The 21,271-nt window shown below is 40.7% G+C and overlaps 1 protein-coding gene across 1 annotated transcript in view; it reads right to left on the bottom strand.

Moving 5' to 3' along the window:
* Positions 1–2,870: 2,870 nt before the first annotated feature.
* The window catches only part of UBE3D (ubiquitin protein ligase E3D), a 266,407-nt gene continuing 248,006 nt past the window's right edge, over positions 2,871–21,271 (bottom strand). Inside the window, exon 10 of the mRNA XM_074368692.1 lies at positions 2,871–3,012. Within this exon, the coding sequence (XP_074224793.1) occupies positions 3,007–3,012 (6 nt within the window). The 3' untranslated portion in view covers positions 2,871–3,006. The remainder of the gene's footprint in view (positions 3,013–21,271) is intronic.

The following is a 21,271-nucleotide window of genomic DNA, read 5'->3' as shown; positions in this document are numbered from 1 at the left end:
CAGCCTATATGAGCCAAGGAAAGGCCACAGGCGGTCAGAAAAATCAAAGAAGCACCAATTTTTTTGTGATCTGGTTTGAGCATTGTAAGACATAAACACGTCCTTGATGGAACATAACATAAGGGATTTGGCAGATAAAATCTTGATTCTGTTTTGTAAAGCCGTTTGACATTGAAATGTCGGGGGTTTTATTTATGTGGATATGAATTTGAGTAACTACATTAGTGTTCTACTGCTGCTGTAACAAATTACCACCAATTTAGTTGCTTAAAACAGCGTATCTTTATACCTGACAGTTCTCGAGGTCAGAAGTCCAGGACAGGTCTCATCAACTGAAATCAAGGTGTCAGCAGGGCTGCCTTCCTTTCTGGAGCCTCCAGAGAATATGTTTTGTTGACTCTTCCAGCTTCTTGAGGCTGTCAGCACTCTTTGGCTCACAGCCCCTTTTTCCATTTTCAAAGTCAGTAACATCCCATCTCTCTGACATTTTCTGTGATAGCACCTCTAGGAAAGGGTCTCTGATTTTAAGGACTCATGGATTAGACTGGGCCCACCTCCCCATTTCTAGGTCCTTAACCTTTTTTTTTTTTTATTGAAGTATAGTTGATTTACAATGTTGCAGGTATACAGCATAGTGATTCAGTTATATATATATATTTTTTTCTTTTCCAGATTATTTTCCATTATAGGTTATTATAAAGTATTGAATATAGTTCCTTGTGCTATATAGTAGAACCTTGCTGTTTATCTATTTTATATATAGTAGTTTGTATCTGTTAATCCCAAATCCCTAATTTATCTCTCCTCCCTCTTTCTCCTTTGGTAACCATAAGTTTGTTTTCTATGTCTGTGAGTCTATTTCTGTTTTGTAAGTAAGTTCATTTGTATCATTTGTTTAGATTCTACATATAAGTGATATCATATGATATTTGTCTTTCTCTGACTTACTTCACTTAGTATGATAATCTCTAGGTCTATCCGTCTTGCTGCAAATGGCATTATCCCATTCTTTTTATGGCAGAGAAATATTCCTTTGTATATATATACACCACATCTTTATCCATTAATCTGTTGATGGACATTTAGTTGCTTCCATGTCTTGGCTATTGTAAATAGTGCTGCTATGAACATTGGGGTGCATGTATCTTTTTGAATTAGAGCTTTCATCTTTTCTGGATATGTGTCCAGAAGTAGGACTGCTGGATCATATGGTAAGTTTATTTTTAGTTTTTTTTAAGGAACCTCCATGTTGTTCTCCATAGTGGCTGCACCAATTTACACTCTCACCAACAGTGCAGGAGGGTTCCCTTTTCTCCACATCCTCTCCAGCGTCTATTATTTGTAGACTTCTTGATGATAGCCGTTGTGACCAATGTGAGGTGGTACCTCATTGTAGTTTTAATTTGCATTTCTGTAATAATTAGCGATGTTGAGCATCTATACTTGTGATAGGTCCTTAACCTTAATCACATCTGCAAAAGTCCCTTTTGCCATGTAGGGTCACATATTCACAGGTTCCTGGAATTAGGTATGGAGCCATTATTCTGCCTACCACAATAAAGAAAACGGAATCTTCTTCAGAATGAGTTAAGCCCACAACTATCTTCAAGTCATCCAGATGTCATCAGATGCCCAAGTCTTCTCCCCAAACTGATGAAGCATTTTCCTTTCTGCTTGTAGTCCATAAATCCTAATGTCCTTCAAACTGTCTTCTTTAATTTACTACAGGAGATGGTGCCTTCTCTAGTCCACTGAATAAAAATTCACTCAGTATATCACTTGATAAATTTGCTGCTCCTTGTACTCAATTAAAATATTGTCCTTAAGAACTTGTTTTTTGTCCTTTGTTTAATCTACATACACAACTGCTACATCAGGCCCTCTCTCAGAGGCCAGTGCTGGATATTTAACTCTCTACAGATGACTTCCACACCACCATGGAGGTAGAGGATTTTTATTGATGCTTTTATCATTTAACAAGCACATGGTAAAACAAGTATGTACTTTATAGACAGAAAACAACAGATAAGTGGTGTTTTTAAGTCCAGCTATCAAAACACCTCAAATTAGGTGAAGTTGGAGAAAAGAACTTTCCAAAGTAAGTCACTAAAAATGTCCTTTAAAAAGAATTTTTGGCATGCCTAAAATACAATTTTCTGCACACACGCATTTTCAGAAATTCATTTGCTACTTCAAATGAGTTACTCCATTAGTGATCTCCTTTGGCCCTCTACCCAGCAGAGGCAGATCACAGATGCCACAGGAGAATGGAGCTGGAAGGGAACTCTGAAATCTAGTTTCACCATTTTACAGATGAGGAAACAGAGGCTCAATAAGGAGAAAAGAATGAAGGCATGAGAATCGCATTGGTTTTATGGGTGAAAATACAGGTTGGGTCGCCTGTATTATTCAGAATTAGGACCAAAAAGAATTACTTTCACATGGTTGAAAGAAAGAGAAAAAAAAAAAAAAAGAATTAGGACTAAAAGGGAAAGATTCTCACACTCTCAGACTTCCATATGGCAACACCCCTGTCAAGCTTAACCTTGAGAATGGATAATGGCCACAAGCTAGTGGGGCAGAAGGCAGAGAAGAGAGGGGTGTCCCCCACGCAGATGGAGTATCGGAACCCGGACACGGCCCCATGGGCAAAGACAGTTCAGCATCATTTCCCCCAAAGAGTCTTAGTTAAACGTTTTCAATCACCGCTTGCCTGACTTTTAATAAACAGGAAAGTTGATCATCTTTCTTCTGAGACTGTTATCTCTGATGCTAAAACAAATTTAAATCAGTATGCTGTGTCATTGTATGTTTTCACCCACGTATACAAACACAGGAGCAAACAGCTAACTCCGCCCACAGCCTTTACCCACCTCTCACCTCTTCCTCGCCCCTCTTCTCACACACTTGTGACAGCTGTGAAGATGCCAGGTGGTGTTTTCTGTCAGGATCCACTCATGCCCAGCTCTGAAATCTGTTCCTACGTGTTCTCCTGCCACAGATCTCCTACAGCTGAAGACAACAGGAAGAGAAAATAGAAGAGTTCATTAGACAAACTGAGCATCCCCTCACATGCAGTGATGAAAGTTTAACTCAGTTTTATTCCACTTCCAAGCACAAGTTTCACACAGAATTTGCTCCCGTGTTTTCACTCTCCCACTACCCATCAATCTAGGAAAAGGCTCTGGGACGTTTTTTTCCCCAGGCTTACCGAGGTATAATAGAGAAATGAAATTGTAAGATATCTAAAATATAAATGTGATGACTTGATATACATATACATTGTGAAAAGATTCCTTCCATGCAGCTAATTAATACATCTGTCACTTCACATACTCACACTTTTTCTTTCTTTTATTTTTCTTTTTGGTGAGAACATTGAAGCATTACTCTCTTAACAAATTTCAATTTTATGCAATACAGTTATCAATTATGGTCACATTTTACACAGTAGGTCCTCAGATATTACACATCTTAAGGCTAAAAGTTTGCACCCTGTTACCAACCTCTCCCTATTCACTCCAGCCCCCATCCTGTGGCAACCAATTTTCTACTTTGTTTCCATGAGTTTGATTTTTTTTTTAAAGATTCTACATATAAGTAATACCATGTAGTATTTGTCTTTCTCTGTCTGGCTTATTTCATTTAGCATAATGTGCTCCAGTTTCATCTATGCTGTTAAAAATGACAGGATTTCCCCTTTTGAGGGTTGAATAATATCCCTGTGAGTGTGTCACATTTTATTGAACTACTCATTCATTAACGGAAAATTAGATCATCCACATCTTGGCTATTGTGATTAACGCTACAATAAACATGGGAGTACAGATGTCTCCTGGACATAACATTTTGGGGGTTTTTTGGATATATACCCAGAATGAATTGCTGGATCATATGGTATACCTGTTTATAATTTCTTAAAGAACGTCCATACTACTTTCCATGGTGGAAAAAAATTCCCACCAACATCGTACAAGGGTTTCCTTTTCCCCATATCCTTGCCCATTTTTGAATTATTTTTGTGTGTATGTGGCAAGGGGCTGTTGTTTCTTTTTTGTTTGGGGGCTTTGGGGTTTTTGTTTTTGTTTTCTTTTGTTTTGTTGGATGGTGGGAGATGGTGAGCCCCAGGGAACAGACAGGGTGAGTGTTTGTGCCCTTGGAAGCAGCTGCTCCTGATTTGCTATAGTCTTGCTAGTCTCAAGGACACAAGACTCTGGCTTTCAGAGCGGGATGTTTTGGGGGCCTGGTCCTCAGGTGGGAATCTTAAAACTCAGGAAGCTAAGTGTGGGTTCCAAACCCTCCACTCCTCAGGGGAGAAGCAGGGAGTTGGGAGCTCCCCTAACCTCATCCCACAGCTTGTATGGTGCTGTGCCAACGTTTATGGCAAGAGTGTGTTCCAGCCTTTCCTACTCATTTCATTGTAGGTATTTTCTCATTTTTCCATTGTGTAGGAGTCACTCAGCTAGTTTCTGGATTTCTCTCAGAGGTAATTGCTCTGTGTGTGGCTATAGATGTAAAGCTGTCAGTGCGTCTGTGGGAGGAGAGGCATTCAGGAGCCTCCTGTGTCAGCATCTTGGTCAACCTCTCTCTCCTCCAGAAAGTTTTTTTTAGTTCCCTAGGAATCTCTTTATTTCCTGGGTCCTTCTTGCAAACAAAAACTTTACAAAGCTTGAAAGAGCTGAGAGTCAAGTTGGGAGAAAGGGCAGAAGAAATCCATACACAGAGCATACCAATATTACAAAGCAGTTTCTGAGAAGTGATCCTTTTCAATAAATGCTCGCTGCTGCTCCTGCTGCATCTCGGGCTCTGTGATGGGCGCTGAGATACAGCAGTGAAGACACGTGCCTGATCCATGGACTTTTGAATCTATAGACAATTGACTAAGACTAAATCTTCTAATGAAAAGAAATGGTCTAGAATTAAGGTTGAAATAAACTTTATCACCTGCTTTGGATTTGAGGTCAAGACAAACGTTACCACCTGAGGTGAACCAGCATTTGCTCATGGACAAACATTTGTAGAATTAAAATGTTGCCTTTTCCCCTTTTCTGCCTCCTCTCTAGAGGGGCTAAAGCTCTCTTTATCATTTAAATAACTTCCTGAACCTAAGGCAGTATCAGAAATATAGTACATATTCAATAAATTCTTGATGCATAAAAAAAAAATGAAGAAACAGCTGCTCTAAGATTTACTTTTTGTATTTCACCCAGGAAGGTCCAGGAGCCCTTTAAGATCGAAAGCCAGCACAGGACTGACAGACACAAAATAAAGATGTGTCAAAAGAGCAATGCTGGGAAAGGCATATAGACGATCTGCTCACTAGAACTTTGATTAAAGAGAGTGAATCAGGTGGTGGACAAGCCAAGGTGAGAAACAGAAGGTCTGTGGCCCCATCCCCTGAGTCTGACTTCTTACTAAGCCTACTGTGTATAAATTTCTAGCTGTCAATATTCTGGACCACTCTCTTCTAAGCCCTTGGGATCTTCCAGCTGCCCTGAAATCAATGCGTTGCTCATTGAATTCATCTAGTCTGATTCCTTTCTTTGACTCTGCCCAGTTCCTCCCTCGGGCCCAGACACTCATCAGACCTTTCCTTGATGGCATAAACTTCCCTCCACAGGAAAAGGACACACAAATCATAAAAGGAGCCAAGAAGGCAGACAACAAAGGAATCATCCTAAAGGTAAGAGAAGTAACGCAATGTACTATCATGCAAGGGATGTGCTGTTAAAAGGGTGAGGCAGGGCGGTGGGGTGGAGGGGGAGACTTCCAAGTAAAGCGCGAGTCTTTACAGAACAAGAGCTTTGGAGACAACGTGCCAGATTTGCTCTTGTAAACAACTCTGCTGTTTACCAAGTGTGTTAACTTGAACCAATTACTTCATCTTGGGTCCTAGAGCTTCCATACATAAATAATAACAATACCACTTATCCTCATGGCAGTCCGTGAAGACTAAATAAGTTATTACTTTTAATATCTGGCACATAGTATGTTCTCTGTTAAAGTTGGCTAATATAGTAATACTAATGTCACTTCGATCCTTGACCCTTTCACAAGTGCATGAACACACGTAAAAGGTCTTAAAGTTTGCATTTATAATTGCCCAGTTTTGCCATTTTTCTTTCCAGGGGACACAAAATACATTGCCTCCAGAAGAGAATAGAGGAAAGGAGCCTGCTTTGCCCTCTTCATTCACAATAACACATGCTCCCTCTAAGAGGGAAAGAGTTTGACAGATTATGATGTATAGTCCTTGTCAGGAGTGCAAAACAACCTTGCAGTAAATCAGTTTTTAATTTGTGGTTTTGAAAAACTGGGACTATGCTTTAAAATTTTCTGAAATTATTCACTGGTGAGGATGTGATTCTAGGGACATAACTCTCTCCCTTTCCCCAGTGGCAGCAACTCCCCAAAACAGAGCAAGCAGACCTGGTCTTCATGTTGTAGATGGGGTACTGTGGAACCTCATCTTCCAACCTGTAGGCGGGGTAGGCTCCCCTCCAGGGGAGTCCTTTTTGTCACATTAAAAGAATGGTAGCTGTGGCTCTGTCCAGCAGCGGTCGGAGCTGAACGCACCTGGGCTGCTGTTTCTGCCCTCACATGGTCTCTACTCAGTTAATGCCCCTGAATGATAGCAACAAACATGAAATGGGAATGGGAAAGGACTGGATGTAAGGGATGGGGGGTAATCAAACACAGGTGGGTTTTAGATTTTTTGAAGTTAATGCCAGAGTCAGTAACAAGAAAAGACCAGAAGATGAGTTCCTGGGAGGGGTGACCCCCTGGGCAGAGCACAGGAATCTTGAATGGGAGCCTAGAAGCTTCAGATGGTGAGAGTGCCAAGGAGAGAATGAATGAAAGAAAAATACAAATCTTGTCCAGAAAAGCCAGGCCACCAAAAGCACCAGGAAAGACTGAGTGACACATGGAGAAGGCAGAGTCTCTAAGACTCTCATATAGGCTGTGTGCCCAGAAAGTCTACTTCAGGAAGACACCTTTAGGAGATATAAGAGACCTCTGGGGCCAGCTGGCTGAACAGTTTTAACCCAGAACCAAACGGAGAAGGGAGCTTACTTGTTCGGTAAGCAGAAGTGCTCAGGGAGAGCAGTGCACCAGCTCCGGGGAGACTGGAATGTTGGTTGTTTGCCTTGCATCCATTCCTTCCTTCTTTCTTCCTAACAAAATCTCAGTATCTTTCTATGGATTTTTTTCTTCCCCTATAACAGTCTCTGAGAAGGATGAACCCATCCCCAGTTCCTCCAGTGGGTCTTAGCTGTCTAAAAGCAATCCCATCCTCCTTTCCAGAGGGTGGGAAACTGTCACATGACCCACTGTGACCAGGGAGAGGCTTCCTGGGGCTTCTGCTAAAGTTCCTCCTCACCTTCTGGAAGACATTCTGGATCTTCCTAAAAGATACAAGGGCCAGAACCTGGGAATTAAGTCAGTCCACTAGGGAGAGAAGAGCTAAAGAAACACAAATATAGGGAGCAAGGGCCACGGGATTAGGTCACCAGAAGCCATCCTACCTTTGACTTCTGATTTCACAAACTCATAAAATCTTTATGGTTGAAGCCAGTTTGATTTTGATGCTATTGTCATAGGTTTACACCCTGGAAAAGAAGGAAGAGGTGCAGGAGAAAGAGGAAAAGGAAGAGGAGGAGGAAGAGGAGGGAGACAAGGGAGATGAGGGAGAAGACGAGGATGAAGAGGAATTGTATGTAAGACTAAGAAGAATTATTGCAACTTGCAATAAATCAGCACTTCAGCTCACGTCTAGCTGACTTTGAAAGCCTATCTTTGCCCACTGATATCTCGCACTGCCTGTCCACAGTGAGGAGCAGAGAGGACAGCGCTCTTCATTTCCCACCTGAGTAGGGTGTGCCTGGACCTCCACACTGGCTGGCAAAGTAGGCTTTTGCTTGAGAAACAAAGGGCTGTATATAAAGAGGAAGGGAAAGAGCACTGATCCTGGAACCCGATCTTGAAAGGAGAAACCCAGATCCTATGGAGGTGGGAGAGGCAGAAACTGCTGGCGCTCCTCCTGCTCTGTGGCTTCCCTGGGTCGTGTTTCATCACAGTGCACGTTCTGGCAGTAATGGGAAGAAAACTGCCAGCAACTCCTATTCTCAAGTCCTTGGCAGAAACAAGTTGATGGAGAAAATAAAATGCTACCAGTGGATGCAAGTATGTAGAAAAACTGATGTATACACTTTTCCAAAAAGAGCAAGGAAAGTTACACCCTTACCTTCACTTGTATTTTCCTACCCTTTAAGGCAAGTGAAATAAGACATATATTTCCCCCTTTGAGTCATGGCAATTCAGTATGAACATGCTTTTTTATGCACAAAGTACTTTTTCCTTAGAAAATGATGTATTAAATGCATAGATAACTTGCTTATCAAAGGACACTTTGATAATCCAACAGAACACTCCATTGCCAGATATGCAGTTACCTAAGATGGAGTTAGCACAAGTAATACAGCTACCTGAGACAGCAGTAGGTGGAAAGAGGAAAAAGCATCTATTCTAGAGCACAGATTCCCTCCCTGCCCATCACAGAAGGGTACCACCGCCCCCCAAGGCAATGGAAGACCAAGATTCTGATTCCTCCAGCTCCTGACAGGGAAGAGAGGAGTGGGGAGGTGGAGGAAGGGAGAGCACTCATGAACCTCCCATGATGGAGCTCCCACCCCTTCCCAGGATCAGCGGGTCTGCATGCCAGCACGTGGCCTATGGTTCTCCAGATTACACACCACGATCCTTCCACTCTGCATTTGTGCTCATCAGTTATCCCGTCTCACTGTGAATCTGTGATCACAAACCTCAGGGGGGCCCCAGTGCTGCCTGGCAGTCCTGCTGTATTTCCCCTACGCTATTCATTTCCTCGCTCTCCCAGACAATTATTCCATTCACTCTTCTCACCGTAGGCCTCCAACCTTCCCTGCCCTCCTCATTCTCAACTAATGGCTTTGCTTCTTCCTTCAGTGAGAAAATAGATGCACACAGAAGAGAATTCCAAATCCTCCCATGAGCAAATTTACCAATTGTTCAGATGTATCAACTGTCCTTGTGCTTATCTAGCCAACCTCTCCCCTTGGACACAGGATCTCATCCCCTCTCATCTGCTCTTAATTATGAAGGAGCTTTAAGGGGTTGGTAGACTCTTGAAAACATATGCAAAATGTCCCATGTATATTTTTCCTGAGGAAACATTCATAGTTTTCATAAAAATCCCAGAGGGAACCAAGACACTTAGTCCCACCTTTTTTAGAGCTAATAATAATAGCCGTTAACATGTGCCTAGTTCAAGCATGAATGAGCTAAATGAATTCTCAATGCAATCCTCCAATAAAAGTATTACTGAGGTATCACAGGTGAGAGAACTGATGCTCAGAGGCTCATAGAGTTTTGATAACCAGTTCAAGTTCATACAGCTTGAGCTGTAGGGCTGGAATTTGAGCCCAGACAGATGCTAAAGCCCATGACACTAATATGGCCTCTATGTGGTCTAGGAGAATTGGGATGAAGGATTTAGGATTATCTTTTCCTTCCCCTCACCTTATCTTTGGAAAACATATATGAAAATGCATATACAAATTCTCAAAAAGAAAATGCTACTTTACAATCAAAATTACTCTCATAAAACACAAGGCTGGGGGAGGTGAATGGCTTTACTTCTTAAGTAATTTAAATGATCTATTGCTTTCTATATCGTGCATCATTTTTTAGTGAACTATTATGAGATATTATGCAAATTAAAAGTTATCAGCCCTCTGTAAATAACAAAAAGTACTACAAATATTTAATCAGTGATTTATAACAGCTCAAGTGATCAAAGAAGGTAATTTAGCCTGTTCCTTGAATTCTGTCTATTTGGACAATTAGAAGACTGTTTGGTTTCCATTTAAAAATGCCAAAATGCGAGGCACTAGGATACATCCTTACCTGTTACATCTTGGCTGATAATTTAATCTCACGTTATATCTACAGGTCAAGGGACGAGTGCTCAGGACATTCAACTGCCCTGCCTTGAAGCTCACTTGTCCTGGTTCTCAATGAAGAAAACCAAATATTCTTCTGAAGATAAGATGGCCAAGATATAGCCACCTTCCCCTTGTTTCATACTATCTGATCTTCATTTCTTGATGTGCAGAAGTCACAAGCAACATATCCAACTATTTGGAACAGATAGAATCATGTTCTTGACTTTCTGTAATTTGTCAGAATATACAGAGTCTCTGAGAATTCCCATTTCGTCATGTAGTAGGTGTGTTCCTGCCTGTAAGATGAAAAGGACTTACCCCAGAAAACCAATCCAGGAAGAAATCTCAACCCTCACCCTGTGCTTCTTCTGCAGACGGGTTTCTATATCCAGGAAATATGTGACCAGGAAATTCTAGGCAATTCTTCAGTCTTAGCTATCACTTACATCAATACCTGGGAAGTGTCAAATCCACCCCCAAATTTATCAAGCCTCCGATTAAGTTCCTTTACCCCCTACAGTCCATACTCCAGATATACTGAGCTTTACCACTCTGCAAAACCACTCTGTTAACGCTAGATTTGTTGCTGCCTCTGCCTGGAACACCCTTCCCTTCCTCTTTTTCCTCCTTTATTTGGCCAATTCTTCATCCTTCAAACATCACCTCAGATATGCTTTCCTTGGGTACCCCCACCCCAGCTCTGGGTAGGTGACATCCAATGGCTACTCAGTGCCCTGTTTACTCTCATTTTAAGAACAAACTGTTCTTATGGCCTACTCTGTCCCCGTTGCTGGGCCACCATTCTTAGGACAAAGAACTATTTCTGCCTTGCTAACTTTCATCTTTTGCTGTAACCCAGTGCCTGGGTTAGAATAGATGATAAATTAAAATTACTTGTTGAAGGAATGAATGACTGTCCTCATTGATCATTATCCTCTATTTAGGGCTACATGCCTGTAGATGCATGTAGGAAAGGAGTGTGCTGAAGTAAGTAGTACAGGGACACAGAAAAATTTAAAAAGAGAGAGAGAACAAAAAGCCTTACCTCCTCTCTATAGGGAAAAGAAAGGTATATTTATCAGGTAAAAACTGCCCTTCAAAGATAAACATTTCCCTCTTCATCTTTATTTCCATTCCTCCTCCTAGATCGCTACCTTGCTGGTCCTTATGATATACCCTCCTCCTTTCTCATCATTTTATTTTTGCCATATCTTCTACTGCCAACTCCCGATCATTCTCACAGCTTGCCTTTCCCCCTTCTGTCTTCTGATACCACTTTCATCGATTCAAATTGTCTGTTTCTATTTGGATGTCAAACCAGCATGAAAATAATTTTGCAAACAAATGTGGTGTACAGTACATGCCTCACATTAATTTATGCCTTACAATACCTACTAGGGTAGCAAGATATGTGTTCTGTGTGTAGTGAATCTCAACACACCATATATAACAAAAGATCAATAACAGATTTCATCTGGCTAAGATGGAGGGAATAGATTTATGATCAAACCTGAAGCAATATGCACACACCAAAAAATAACACATAAAATACATAAAAGAATAGTTTTAAAGACACTGGACATCAAGCAATGAAAGCCAGTAGTCCCTAACAGCAATGGCACCCAGGTGAAGAAGTGAAGAAGTTCATAGCCTCCCAGGGCACAGAGTATGACAAGCACAGTGATCCTGGCATTGAACGTGGCTGCAGGAACTGCTGACTTCAGTGCCATGTAGTACCTGTTGACCCACAGCAGCAATGTGGATAGTTCATGGACCACTTCTTCTTTCCCCACTCAACTCAGTTCTGAATTTTGGTCTCCTACAAATGCATCTGATTGGCAAAATTTAAATTGCATCCAAAAGCCTAAATACAAAAGTTTAGAGAATATAATTAGCCTTCAAGCTTTTGCAGCCAAGGAAGAAACAAAGAAGTTACAAACAGATGTTGAACAAAACAATCTACTATATGTTCTATATCAATAAAAGTATATATTAGGAACTTCCTGAAGATATGTGAGTTGGAATATCCTTATGTTGACACTATCACATTATTCAGAACATACTGGAGTCTGGATTCTATTTTTATCCATGCATGTGGGAGCTTCCCCTGCCTAGAGAGACAACCATAAATATTGAGTTCCAGTTCAAGATGGCAACTTAGGAGCATCCTGAACTCTTTTCTTCCCGTAGACACTCTGAATCCATAGCTACATACAAGAAAATTTCCTCTGAAAGAAACCCAAAAATTAGATGAGTAACTCCTATACACTGGACAAATGAGGAAAAAAAATGACATTGAAATGTGTAGGGGAATCTGAGACACAATCGCACCATAAGCTCCACCCTTGGTACGGCAACCCATTGGGAGGAAACCCACCATTCCATGCAAAGGGTTTAAACCCCATATCTGGCATCCCAACTTTAACTGCACCCAAGAGACTATTCCCCAAAACATATAGCTTTGAAAGCCAAGAGGGCTTGCATCTATGAGACCCATGAGGCGATAGCAAATTGAGAAGCAGTTCTAAAGGGCTCCCACAGACTTACCGGGGCTACATCCCAGAGCCTAGGACAGAGGCACCTGACAGAGACCCAGTCTTTCTGTGAAAGAGACATATTTGCTTATCTTAAAGCATCAACCTAAGGGGCAGAAATCTAACAACACATATCTGTGGACCTACTGAAACACTACAAAGACCACAGGGGCCAGTGAGTGCCATCTTTGTGTTCTTCCTCTGCCTTGCTCCAGGTCTCCAAAAAAAGGAACCTGAGCACATTTCCAGAGCTCTGGTTTTTATGGCTGCCACCCAGGGGACAACACTTGATTGTCTAGCTCTGTGGCCTGTGGGGCTTATGTTCACAGATCCCACCGTACCAAAACAAATGGAGAAAGAGTTCTTAACCTTCTATCCCCCAGGGCACAGTGGAGAGGCAGTCAACCGAAACACCCAGTCTTCCTGTGACAGGCACCTCTTAGCTTACGTTCATAGCTCTGGCCTGAGGGACAGGCTCCCAACATACATCTAGGGGAAGACTACGATACACTCCAGAGTCCATGGAGGCCAGTGGGTGCCATCTTCACATTCATTCTGCCCCGTGCCAAGGCAACGGTATCTCCAGGAAAGGAGCTTGTGCACATATCTGGCTCCCCAGATTTTGTGGCACATCCCTTGAGAGCTGGTTCTGGTGTTCAGTAGGGCTTGTGTTCATGGTTGCAATGGGACTGTAGCAAACAAAGAAACAGTTCTTAACTGGTTATCACCCCAGGGCTCAGCACAGAGGGAGCAGATAGAAATGCCCATCTCCCATACTTTAAAAGCTGCAAACTGAGGGCCTACCCTCCAATCAGCCTGAGCCTAGCTGCTATTGGAGATCCTCCCCTTAGAGACACTGACAGGTCATGACACACCCTCAACAACTGGGAGCTATTAAAAAATAAAAGAAAAAGCTGCTTGAACAATCACAGAGGTTTGAGAGGCAACCAAGAGCTCAGACAGGGTTGAACAACAAGATTTATCTCCCACGTAGGACCACTCCTAAGACCAGGAGAGGTGACTGTTTTATCTAATGCACAGAAACCAATACAGAAAATTAAGAAAAACAAAGAAACAAAGGAATATATTCCAAACAAAAGAGCAAGATAAAACCTAAGTCAAAGATCTTAATGAAATGGAGATCTACCTAATAAAAAGTTTAAGCTAATGATCATAAAGATGATCACTGAGGTAAGGAAAGCAATTCATGAATAAAGTGAGAATTTCAACAAAGAGATAAAATATTTAAAAGTACCAAACAGAACACAGGATTGAAGACTACAATAATTGAACTGAAAAAAGTCAATGGAGGGGATCAATAGCAGACTAGATGAAGTGAAGAAAGCTTCAGCAAATGTGAAGACAGGGCAGTGTAATGCATCCAATTAGAAGAGCAAAAAGAAAAAAGAAAGAAAAAGAGTAAAGATAGCTTAAGAGACTTATAGGACAATGCCAAGCAGACCAAGAGTCTCATTATAGGGATCCCAGTAGAAGAAGAGAGAAAGAAAGGTGCAGAAAACTTATTGAAAGAAATAATGGTTGAAAACTTCCCTAATTTGGGAAGGAAACAGATATTCAGATCCAGAAAGCCCATAAAGTTCCAAATAAGATAAATCCAAGGAGTCCCACACCACAGCACATTATAATTAAAATGTCAAAAGTTAAAGACAAGAAGAGAATTTTAAAAGCAGCAAGAGAAAAAAAAATTAAGTACAAAAGAAAAAGAACCCTCCTCAGACTATGACTAGATTTTACAGGCCAGAAGGAAGTAGTACAATATATAAAAAGTTAAAAGAAAAAACCATCAGTCAAGGATACTTTGCCCAGTAGTGGTCCTTCAGAACTGAAAGAGAGGTAAAGAGTTTTCCAGACATGTAAGAGCTAAAGAAGTTCATCACCACTAGACCATCATCACTTACAAAAAAAATGTTAAAGGGACTTCTTTAAGCTAAAACAAAAGGGCACTAATTAGTAACAGGAAAACATATGTCCCATGAAAGAATAAGTATTATGATAAGGCAAATATATACTAATTCAGAATAATCTGTTTTAAAGATGTTAGGTTAATCACTTATGAAGCTAGTATAAATGTTAAAAGACAAAAGTAGTAAAAACAACTACAATAATTTGCTAATGGATACACAAGCTAAAAAGATGTAACATCAAAAATATAAAACATGGGGAGGGAGTAAAAATGTAGAGCTTTAGAGTGCATTCAAAATTAAATTGCTATCAAGTTAAAACACACTGTTATAAATAGAAGTTGTTGTACGTAAGCCTCATAGTAACCACAAAGCAAAAACCTTTACTATAAAAAGATAAAAAGAAAGAAATTTAAGCATACCATTACAATGAACTGGGGTCCTTCAGTGGGAGGGTGGGGAGGAGGAGGAAATTTTAGGTGAGAAATCAGGAGTTATTTGCAAAAATAATTTAAAATAATGTTATTGAGACAGGAGGGAAGGGGGCAAGGCACAAGCATTAAAAGAATGACAGAGCCATTGAGGATACAATATAAACTGGTTAGAACCAACTAGGCCCAAGATGGCAAAGGATCTGACTCCCAACAGAGCTTGAGATTCATTATACACTCATGTAATACATTAGCTGCCAAATGACACACCACAGGCATCATGACTGTTCCCAGGCTGATCACGAAAGGCTAAAAAGTGGGCAGGGGTCCAATTCCTGGAAATCCCTGCCCCTTCCCCAAAACAGTTGGAATAATCCTCCCACTTGCTAGTAGATGAAATTCTGTCTATGGAATGTGTATCTCTCTAAATAAACTTGTTTTCACTTTACAATGGCTCGGTCTTGAATTCTTTCCTGCACAAGACAAGAACCTACTCTCTGGGAACATTGTGTACACTTTTCTACATCTTTGCCTTCCTCCTTTTTCACTTAACTTTCATTTGGTCCAATCCTGACTCCCACTCTGTCTAAACTATATACTGTCTCATCTCTTTTTTATATCCAAAGCTCAAAATGTTTCCCTACAGTTATATTACATTACTATAAAATAATGTACCTATACACATGTTCTAAAGATCTGAGAAAAGACACATCTGCCTATGCCTACAACTCCTGGGAAAGACCTTAACAAGCATACCCACAAGGAAAGTTTTAGCTGTTGTCAATGTCCTCTGGGGTGTAAGTTGGCAGTTAAAATTTGGTTTAGTCAAATTTCTGAGATGGAGTGGGCCCTGAAGTTTTAAGGATCAGGCCAACTGAATTTGAAGAAGTAGCCAATCTTCTCCATTAGTATTCTTGCATATAAAATGATTGCATAACTTAGATTCTGTAAAAATCAAATGCATTTCTTTATTTACATATTATAAGCAAGGCTCATTAGATGTTCTTTTTATTTTAAAAAATGCAATTTTTTAGAGAAGAGTTGAACTTCTGACCCTTCTTCTCATTTTAACACGAGGTTTTCAGATTTCTAAAAAGCCGTACTGAATGTTTAGGTTTTTCTAGTGGCTGATTTCCATTCTAGAATTGATTTGGCTAATCTGTTTGAAAATACTCTTCCTTCTGCAAAACATGTTAGAATAACGTTCCCTTCCTTAACCCCAAAATGACATTGGAATTTAACAGCTTTAGCAATATTCATTTCTTAAAAAAAAACAACAGGGTTATATGACTTAAATTAAGAGAAAATGTTTTGTATCTTTATCAAATTTTCTTTAGCAAAACAAAATATAATTTAAAGCTGAAAAATGAAAGAAAAACTTTAGAGGGAATTTTTAAAATAATAAAATATAAAGACTAAATGAAAATTAAAGTCATTTTATAGATATATATAATAATAGGACAGCTAGCTTAAATATTACTTTCATGTCCTTAAGATGGTGCCAATCAAACCTCTTCATTAAATGATAAAAGTTAGAGATATCATGATCAATGATTAGACTAAATTATTTCAGAATAGAAGTAGAGACTCACCATCTTGGATTTTTAATGGGAGGATGTCAGGGAGAAAATAAAGTGTCATAACAATGCTATTGATAAGAGTTTGCTTTTCTGTACCAAAATGTTGATGAAATGAAAGAGGCTCTTCATCTATTAAAAAAGGATTGCATGTACATAGTGAAAAAAACAATGTCTGCCTTAGAAAAACTGATTAAGATGTGACGAAGTTGGGGCTACAATAAAGCTTCAAGAGAAGAAAAAGTCAAAAAGGAACATATAAGCTCCTCTCGACTCAGGAAAAAAGAAGATCAGAAATATATTTTTCCTTTTATGATAGTGAGCTTCTGAACAATGTTTTGCTTCCCAGAAAAATTGAAAGCAAAGGAAAAAGCATTTCAAAGTGACAAAAAAATTCCCCAGCAATATTACAGAGTAGACTGATCTTATATACATAGCAATATTTTCCTGAAGACAAGAATTCATCTCATGCAAATAAATATCCTACTTTATTTTTCTGCTAAATTCCTTTGCCTTTAGTTGTTTCAAGGCTTTTGAAGCATTGCTCAATTACGTAAGTTGTAAAAGCAATTGTTCGTGTGAAAAATTAATGATGTTTATAAAATTATGTTGATATACACTGAGACAAGCTCAATTTTTTATAAAAATGTAATAACTTACTAAACCTCTCTTATAAATACATTTATTCAAAACATGTAAAGGTCTAATTTATCTTAATGGTATTAAGGTAATATTAACTTGATCATCTACATAATACTCACTTGAACAGTAGAATTTTTTTCTATTTCACTCTCTTAATCTAAAGTTTTTTCCAGTTTTATTGAGATTGAATTGACTATAACATTGTACTAGTTTAAGGTACCCAACATACAATTTGATGTATGTATATATTGCCACAATAAGTTTAGTTAACATCCATCACCCCACATAGTTAACAAATTTTTTTCTTGTGATGAGGACTTTTAAGATGTACTCTCTCAGCAACTTTCAAATATACAATACATTATTGTTAAGTATAGTCACCACGAGGTACAGTACATCCTCTAGGGTCTCTTTTATAAGGGCATTAATCCCATTTGTGAAGGTTTCACCTTCATGACCTAATCACCTCTCCAAATTCCCACTTCCTAATACCACCATATTTGGGATCAGGATTTCAACATATGAACTTGGTGGGGAACACAGACATTCAAACCATAGCAGTGCTAGAACTGACAAAAGCTAGAGACTCAGAATAGAGGAGTCTAGGGAAGACACCAGAATGACTGCCTGGCTCCTGAGAAATTAATCCTGGCAATTGAATTAGGGTAAAACAGGTTTTAATGGGAAGCTGGAGTTTCATCATGGAATTTTCCAAATTTAATTCACCTGTTGTACGTCTGACTCACAACTTGAAACACAGGTCTGAAGTTTAGCAGAGTACTAGGGATTGGATAGATATGAGAGAAATATTCACCAAAGAGGAAAAGATTTGAAAATCATGGGTACAGTAAAGATTGCCCAGAAAATATGGAAAAAAGGCTAAGGATACAGCCCTTGAAGACCACATAAAAAGGACAGATTAGATAAAGGTGCTATAAAAATGTGTGGGAGTCATCAAAGAAATAGAACACCCCAAGAGAGTTGTGATCTGAAACCCTGGAGCCCAAAGAAGGAATGACTTCAACCTAGAGGGGAAGGATGGTGGGACAGTAAATTTTATGTTCACTTCACTAGGCTAAAGGATGCCCAGATGATGGGTAAAACGTTATTTCTGGATGTGTCTGCAAGGGTGTTTCTGGAAGAGATTAGCATTTGAAACGGTAGACGGGGTAACGAAGATCGTGCTCTCCTAAAGCAGGCGGACGTCATCCAATCATTGCAGGGTCTGAAGAGAAAACAAAGGCAGAGGAAGGGGGAATCTGTGCTCTCTCTTGAGCTGGGCCCTCTGTCTCCTGCTGCCCTCAGACATGCCTTCTGACTTTTGCAGAATTACAGCATGGGATTTCCTAGTCCTCTGGCTTGCTGTTAGCAGATCACGGACCTTCTCAGTCTCTGTAATTGCATGAGCCTATTGCATGCGTGTGTGTGTGTGTGTGTGTGTGTGTGTGTGTGCGCGTGTGCGTGTGCATGTGTGTGTGTGTGTGTGTGTGTGTGTATACTTATATATATGTTTTGTTTCTCTGGAGAACTCTGACCAATACAAAGGGTCCTCCGAGAGGACAAGATGGAGGGTTGCTAGAAAATTTGTGAATCTCTCCAAGTCTCCTAACAAAACAGAGAAATAGAACCAAAAAGGGTTAGGGAGGAGGGAGAGAGAGAGAGAACATGGATGAAAAGGAATCCTCCAAAAATTAGTAGGGGTAAGAGCAGGTCTCTTCCCTGTCCCCTCCCCTTCCCCCAGGAGCCTGACCCTGCAGGAAAGTGGCAGAAGCAGAGGAGATCTGCCGGCACTGAGCTGGGGAAACTGGGAGCAGCCCACCAGGAGTCACGCCCAGAAGGAAGAATCGCACTCCAAGTGGGACCTGCGACCACATTAACCTTTGGGGATCAGTGGGCTCTCGTGAGGGAGGATGTGCAGAAGGGCTTGGGAACCCAGGAGGGCTACAAGGAAGAGGGAGGGCAGGGAAGGAAGGGGTCGATCTGAGCAGCCACAGTCAAGACTCTTGGGATCTCAACTAAACCCCTTCCAGATGAACAGAGCGGCACCCGGAGGTAACCTGCTGAGAACAGAACCCAGAAGGGGCATGCAGGGGATAAAGGAGACAGATGTAAAACTACTCATGAAGGAGGGAATCAGAAGTGGCTCTAGGAAGAGGCTACATTTTTTAGCGCCTGGCAACAGCCATGAGGCTGGGAAAGCTTTCCTGCACCCCACCTCTAACAAAGGAACTCCTACAAATACAGGAAAACTCATCATATATTGCCCTGAGTAACAGGGTGGTGTTGGAGCCCCATGCAAATATAAGAAAAAAGGAAGAATGGCCCAAGTCATATACCAGGACAACTACCACAGCTGAGGAAAAAAATAATATATGGTCCAAAAGCAACTGATGACTGTAATCTAGTATTTCAAAATGAGATTAAATAAATTAAGAAAACGGGAGAAGCTGTGAAGGAACAGCATAATACTCACAAATGATGCACTGAGAACACAGAAGGGTATAAAAACAGAGATGGCAAAGCTCATAGGCTCCTAAACAGAAGGGAGAAGGCACAGAAATGGCAGAGAGGGACACTGGAGACACATGTCACAGACAGCACTGTTTACAAGCAGGTTCTCACTTAGAGAACAAATCTGGGCTAAGTTCCCTGGCTAGTTAAACCAGTGTGGCTCTGTCTCGGATTTGCCCTGCCTACGTTTGCTTGTCTGCATCCACGGCTTTTGTCCCCACCCACAGCATTACGTAGCCTCTTCTGCATCATCCCTCAGGTGCTCCTTCCTGTCTTTTATTCGCTCCCTGATACTCTCGGAGCCATTCTCTACACATGTGTCATTCACCTGCAGAGCCCATGGTGTCCAGGCTCTGCAAAGAATAAGTCTTAACCTTAACAGCTTCTTTGTTCCCTCAAACTCCTCCATCCCACCTCAGGCAATACGTAATTCAGACTTCGGCTACAGAAGTGACACTTGGTAACAGACGACAGTTCCCCTTAGCAAATGATCTGAGGATAAATGGAATAAATGGGACCTGGATGATGTCATATGGCAGATGATGCGGGTTTTAAAAATGGGGGTCAGGGAAACTCCCTTTCATGTATGTTGAACTGACTTTAAGTATACAGTAACTGGAATAAGTGAAGTCCAGATAGCATGCATATCATATTTAGCTTCTGTGCTATCATGGCAATGACAATTAGAGAGAGTGGTGGCATTACGGGGTTCCAAGTATGCCAGGAATTCCCGAGGGATGCATTCTCCCCCTGAGATCTCCTCTTTCTGTCCACTGTACCATCTCCCAACAGCCTGGCTCTGACAAGGCAGAAAACTCCATTGCCAAGATGTGGTACCATGTTAAAAAGGCTAAGAGAAGTCAGTGGGGGAAAAAAACTCCCCATATTTCAGCAAAGAATAATGCCATCATTCTTTCTAAGTAAGAAACATCTCTGATTTGGTAAACCAGGTTGTAGAAATCTTAATTTCCCTACCCTTCTGCCCTACCCTTTATTTTTAAAGTTCCAGTCTGAATTTTCCCCTTACTTAGAAATATTAAAACCACCTTGACACTTCGAAAGCTATGATGATTTAGTTAGCACATAAATCTGAACTTAACCTCTAAACCAAGAGTTTCTAAAGCCTTATGGATTTTATCCTACAGATGACAGCATGTCCTCTCAAACAGCTCCCTGCCACTGTATGGATGAGAGCTGGACTTCCGAGGATTAAAGTTGGTGACAATGAGCTTCCAAATTTGCTCATAAAAGTCTAAGCAAAGTTCAGGTAACATGATCCAACACCGACAAAATGAGATGGCATTTCTGATCACACTGCAGAAGCTCAGCAAGACCATTCAAGGTACTCTGTGCGGGTTGCAATAGTACAGGCTGCAGATGTCATGTACAAGCTGGGAGAGACCTACCGATTTTAATTTAGTGGGATAAAAAAATTGTGAGAATGGCACCCAAATCCAAACCAGAAAATGGGTCGGTCAGTGGAGGTGGGGGACAAGCGCAATCAGGATGGTTTAAAATAGTTCATTTTCCATATAAACAAATGTTGATGCATGAGAATGTCAGTGCTGACAGCCTGTTTCTATAGTAATATCCTAATAGCTTGGAGACCTCCTGGGGAAATTATTTCTCTCTCTCCTTTATCTGGTGGTATGTGAAACCAATCACATCCAA

The sequence above is a fragment of the Camelus bactrianus genome, chromosome 8 (genome assembly GCF_048773025.1).
Source record: "Camelus bactrianus isolate YW-2024 breed Bactrian camel chromosome 8, ASM4877302v1, whole genome shotgun sequence".
Classification (NCBI taxonomy): domain Eukaryota; kingdom Metazoa; phylum Chordata; class Mammalia; order Artiodactyla; family Camelidae; genus Camelus; species Camelus bactrianus.
The sequence above is the reverse complement of the archived record's forward strand: the minus strand, read 5'-3'. Positions and strand labels throughout refer to the sequence as shown.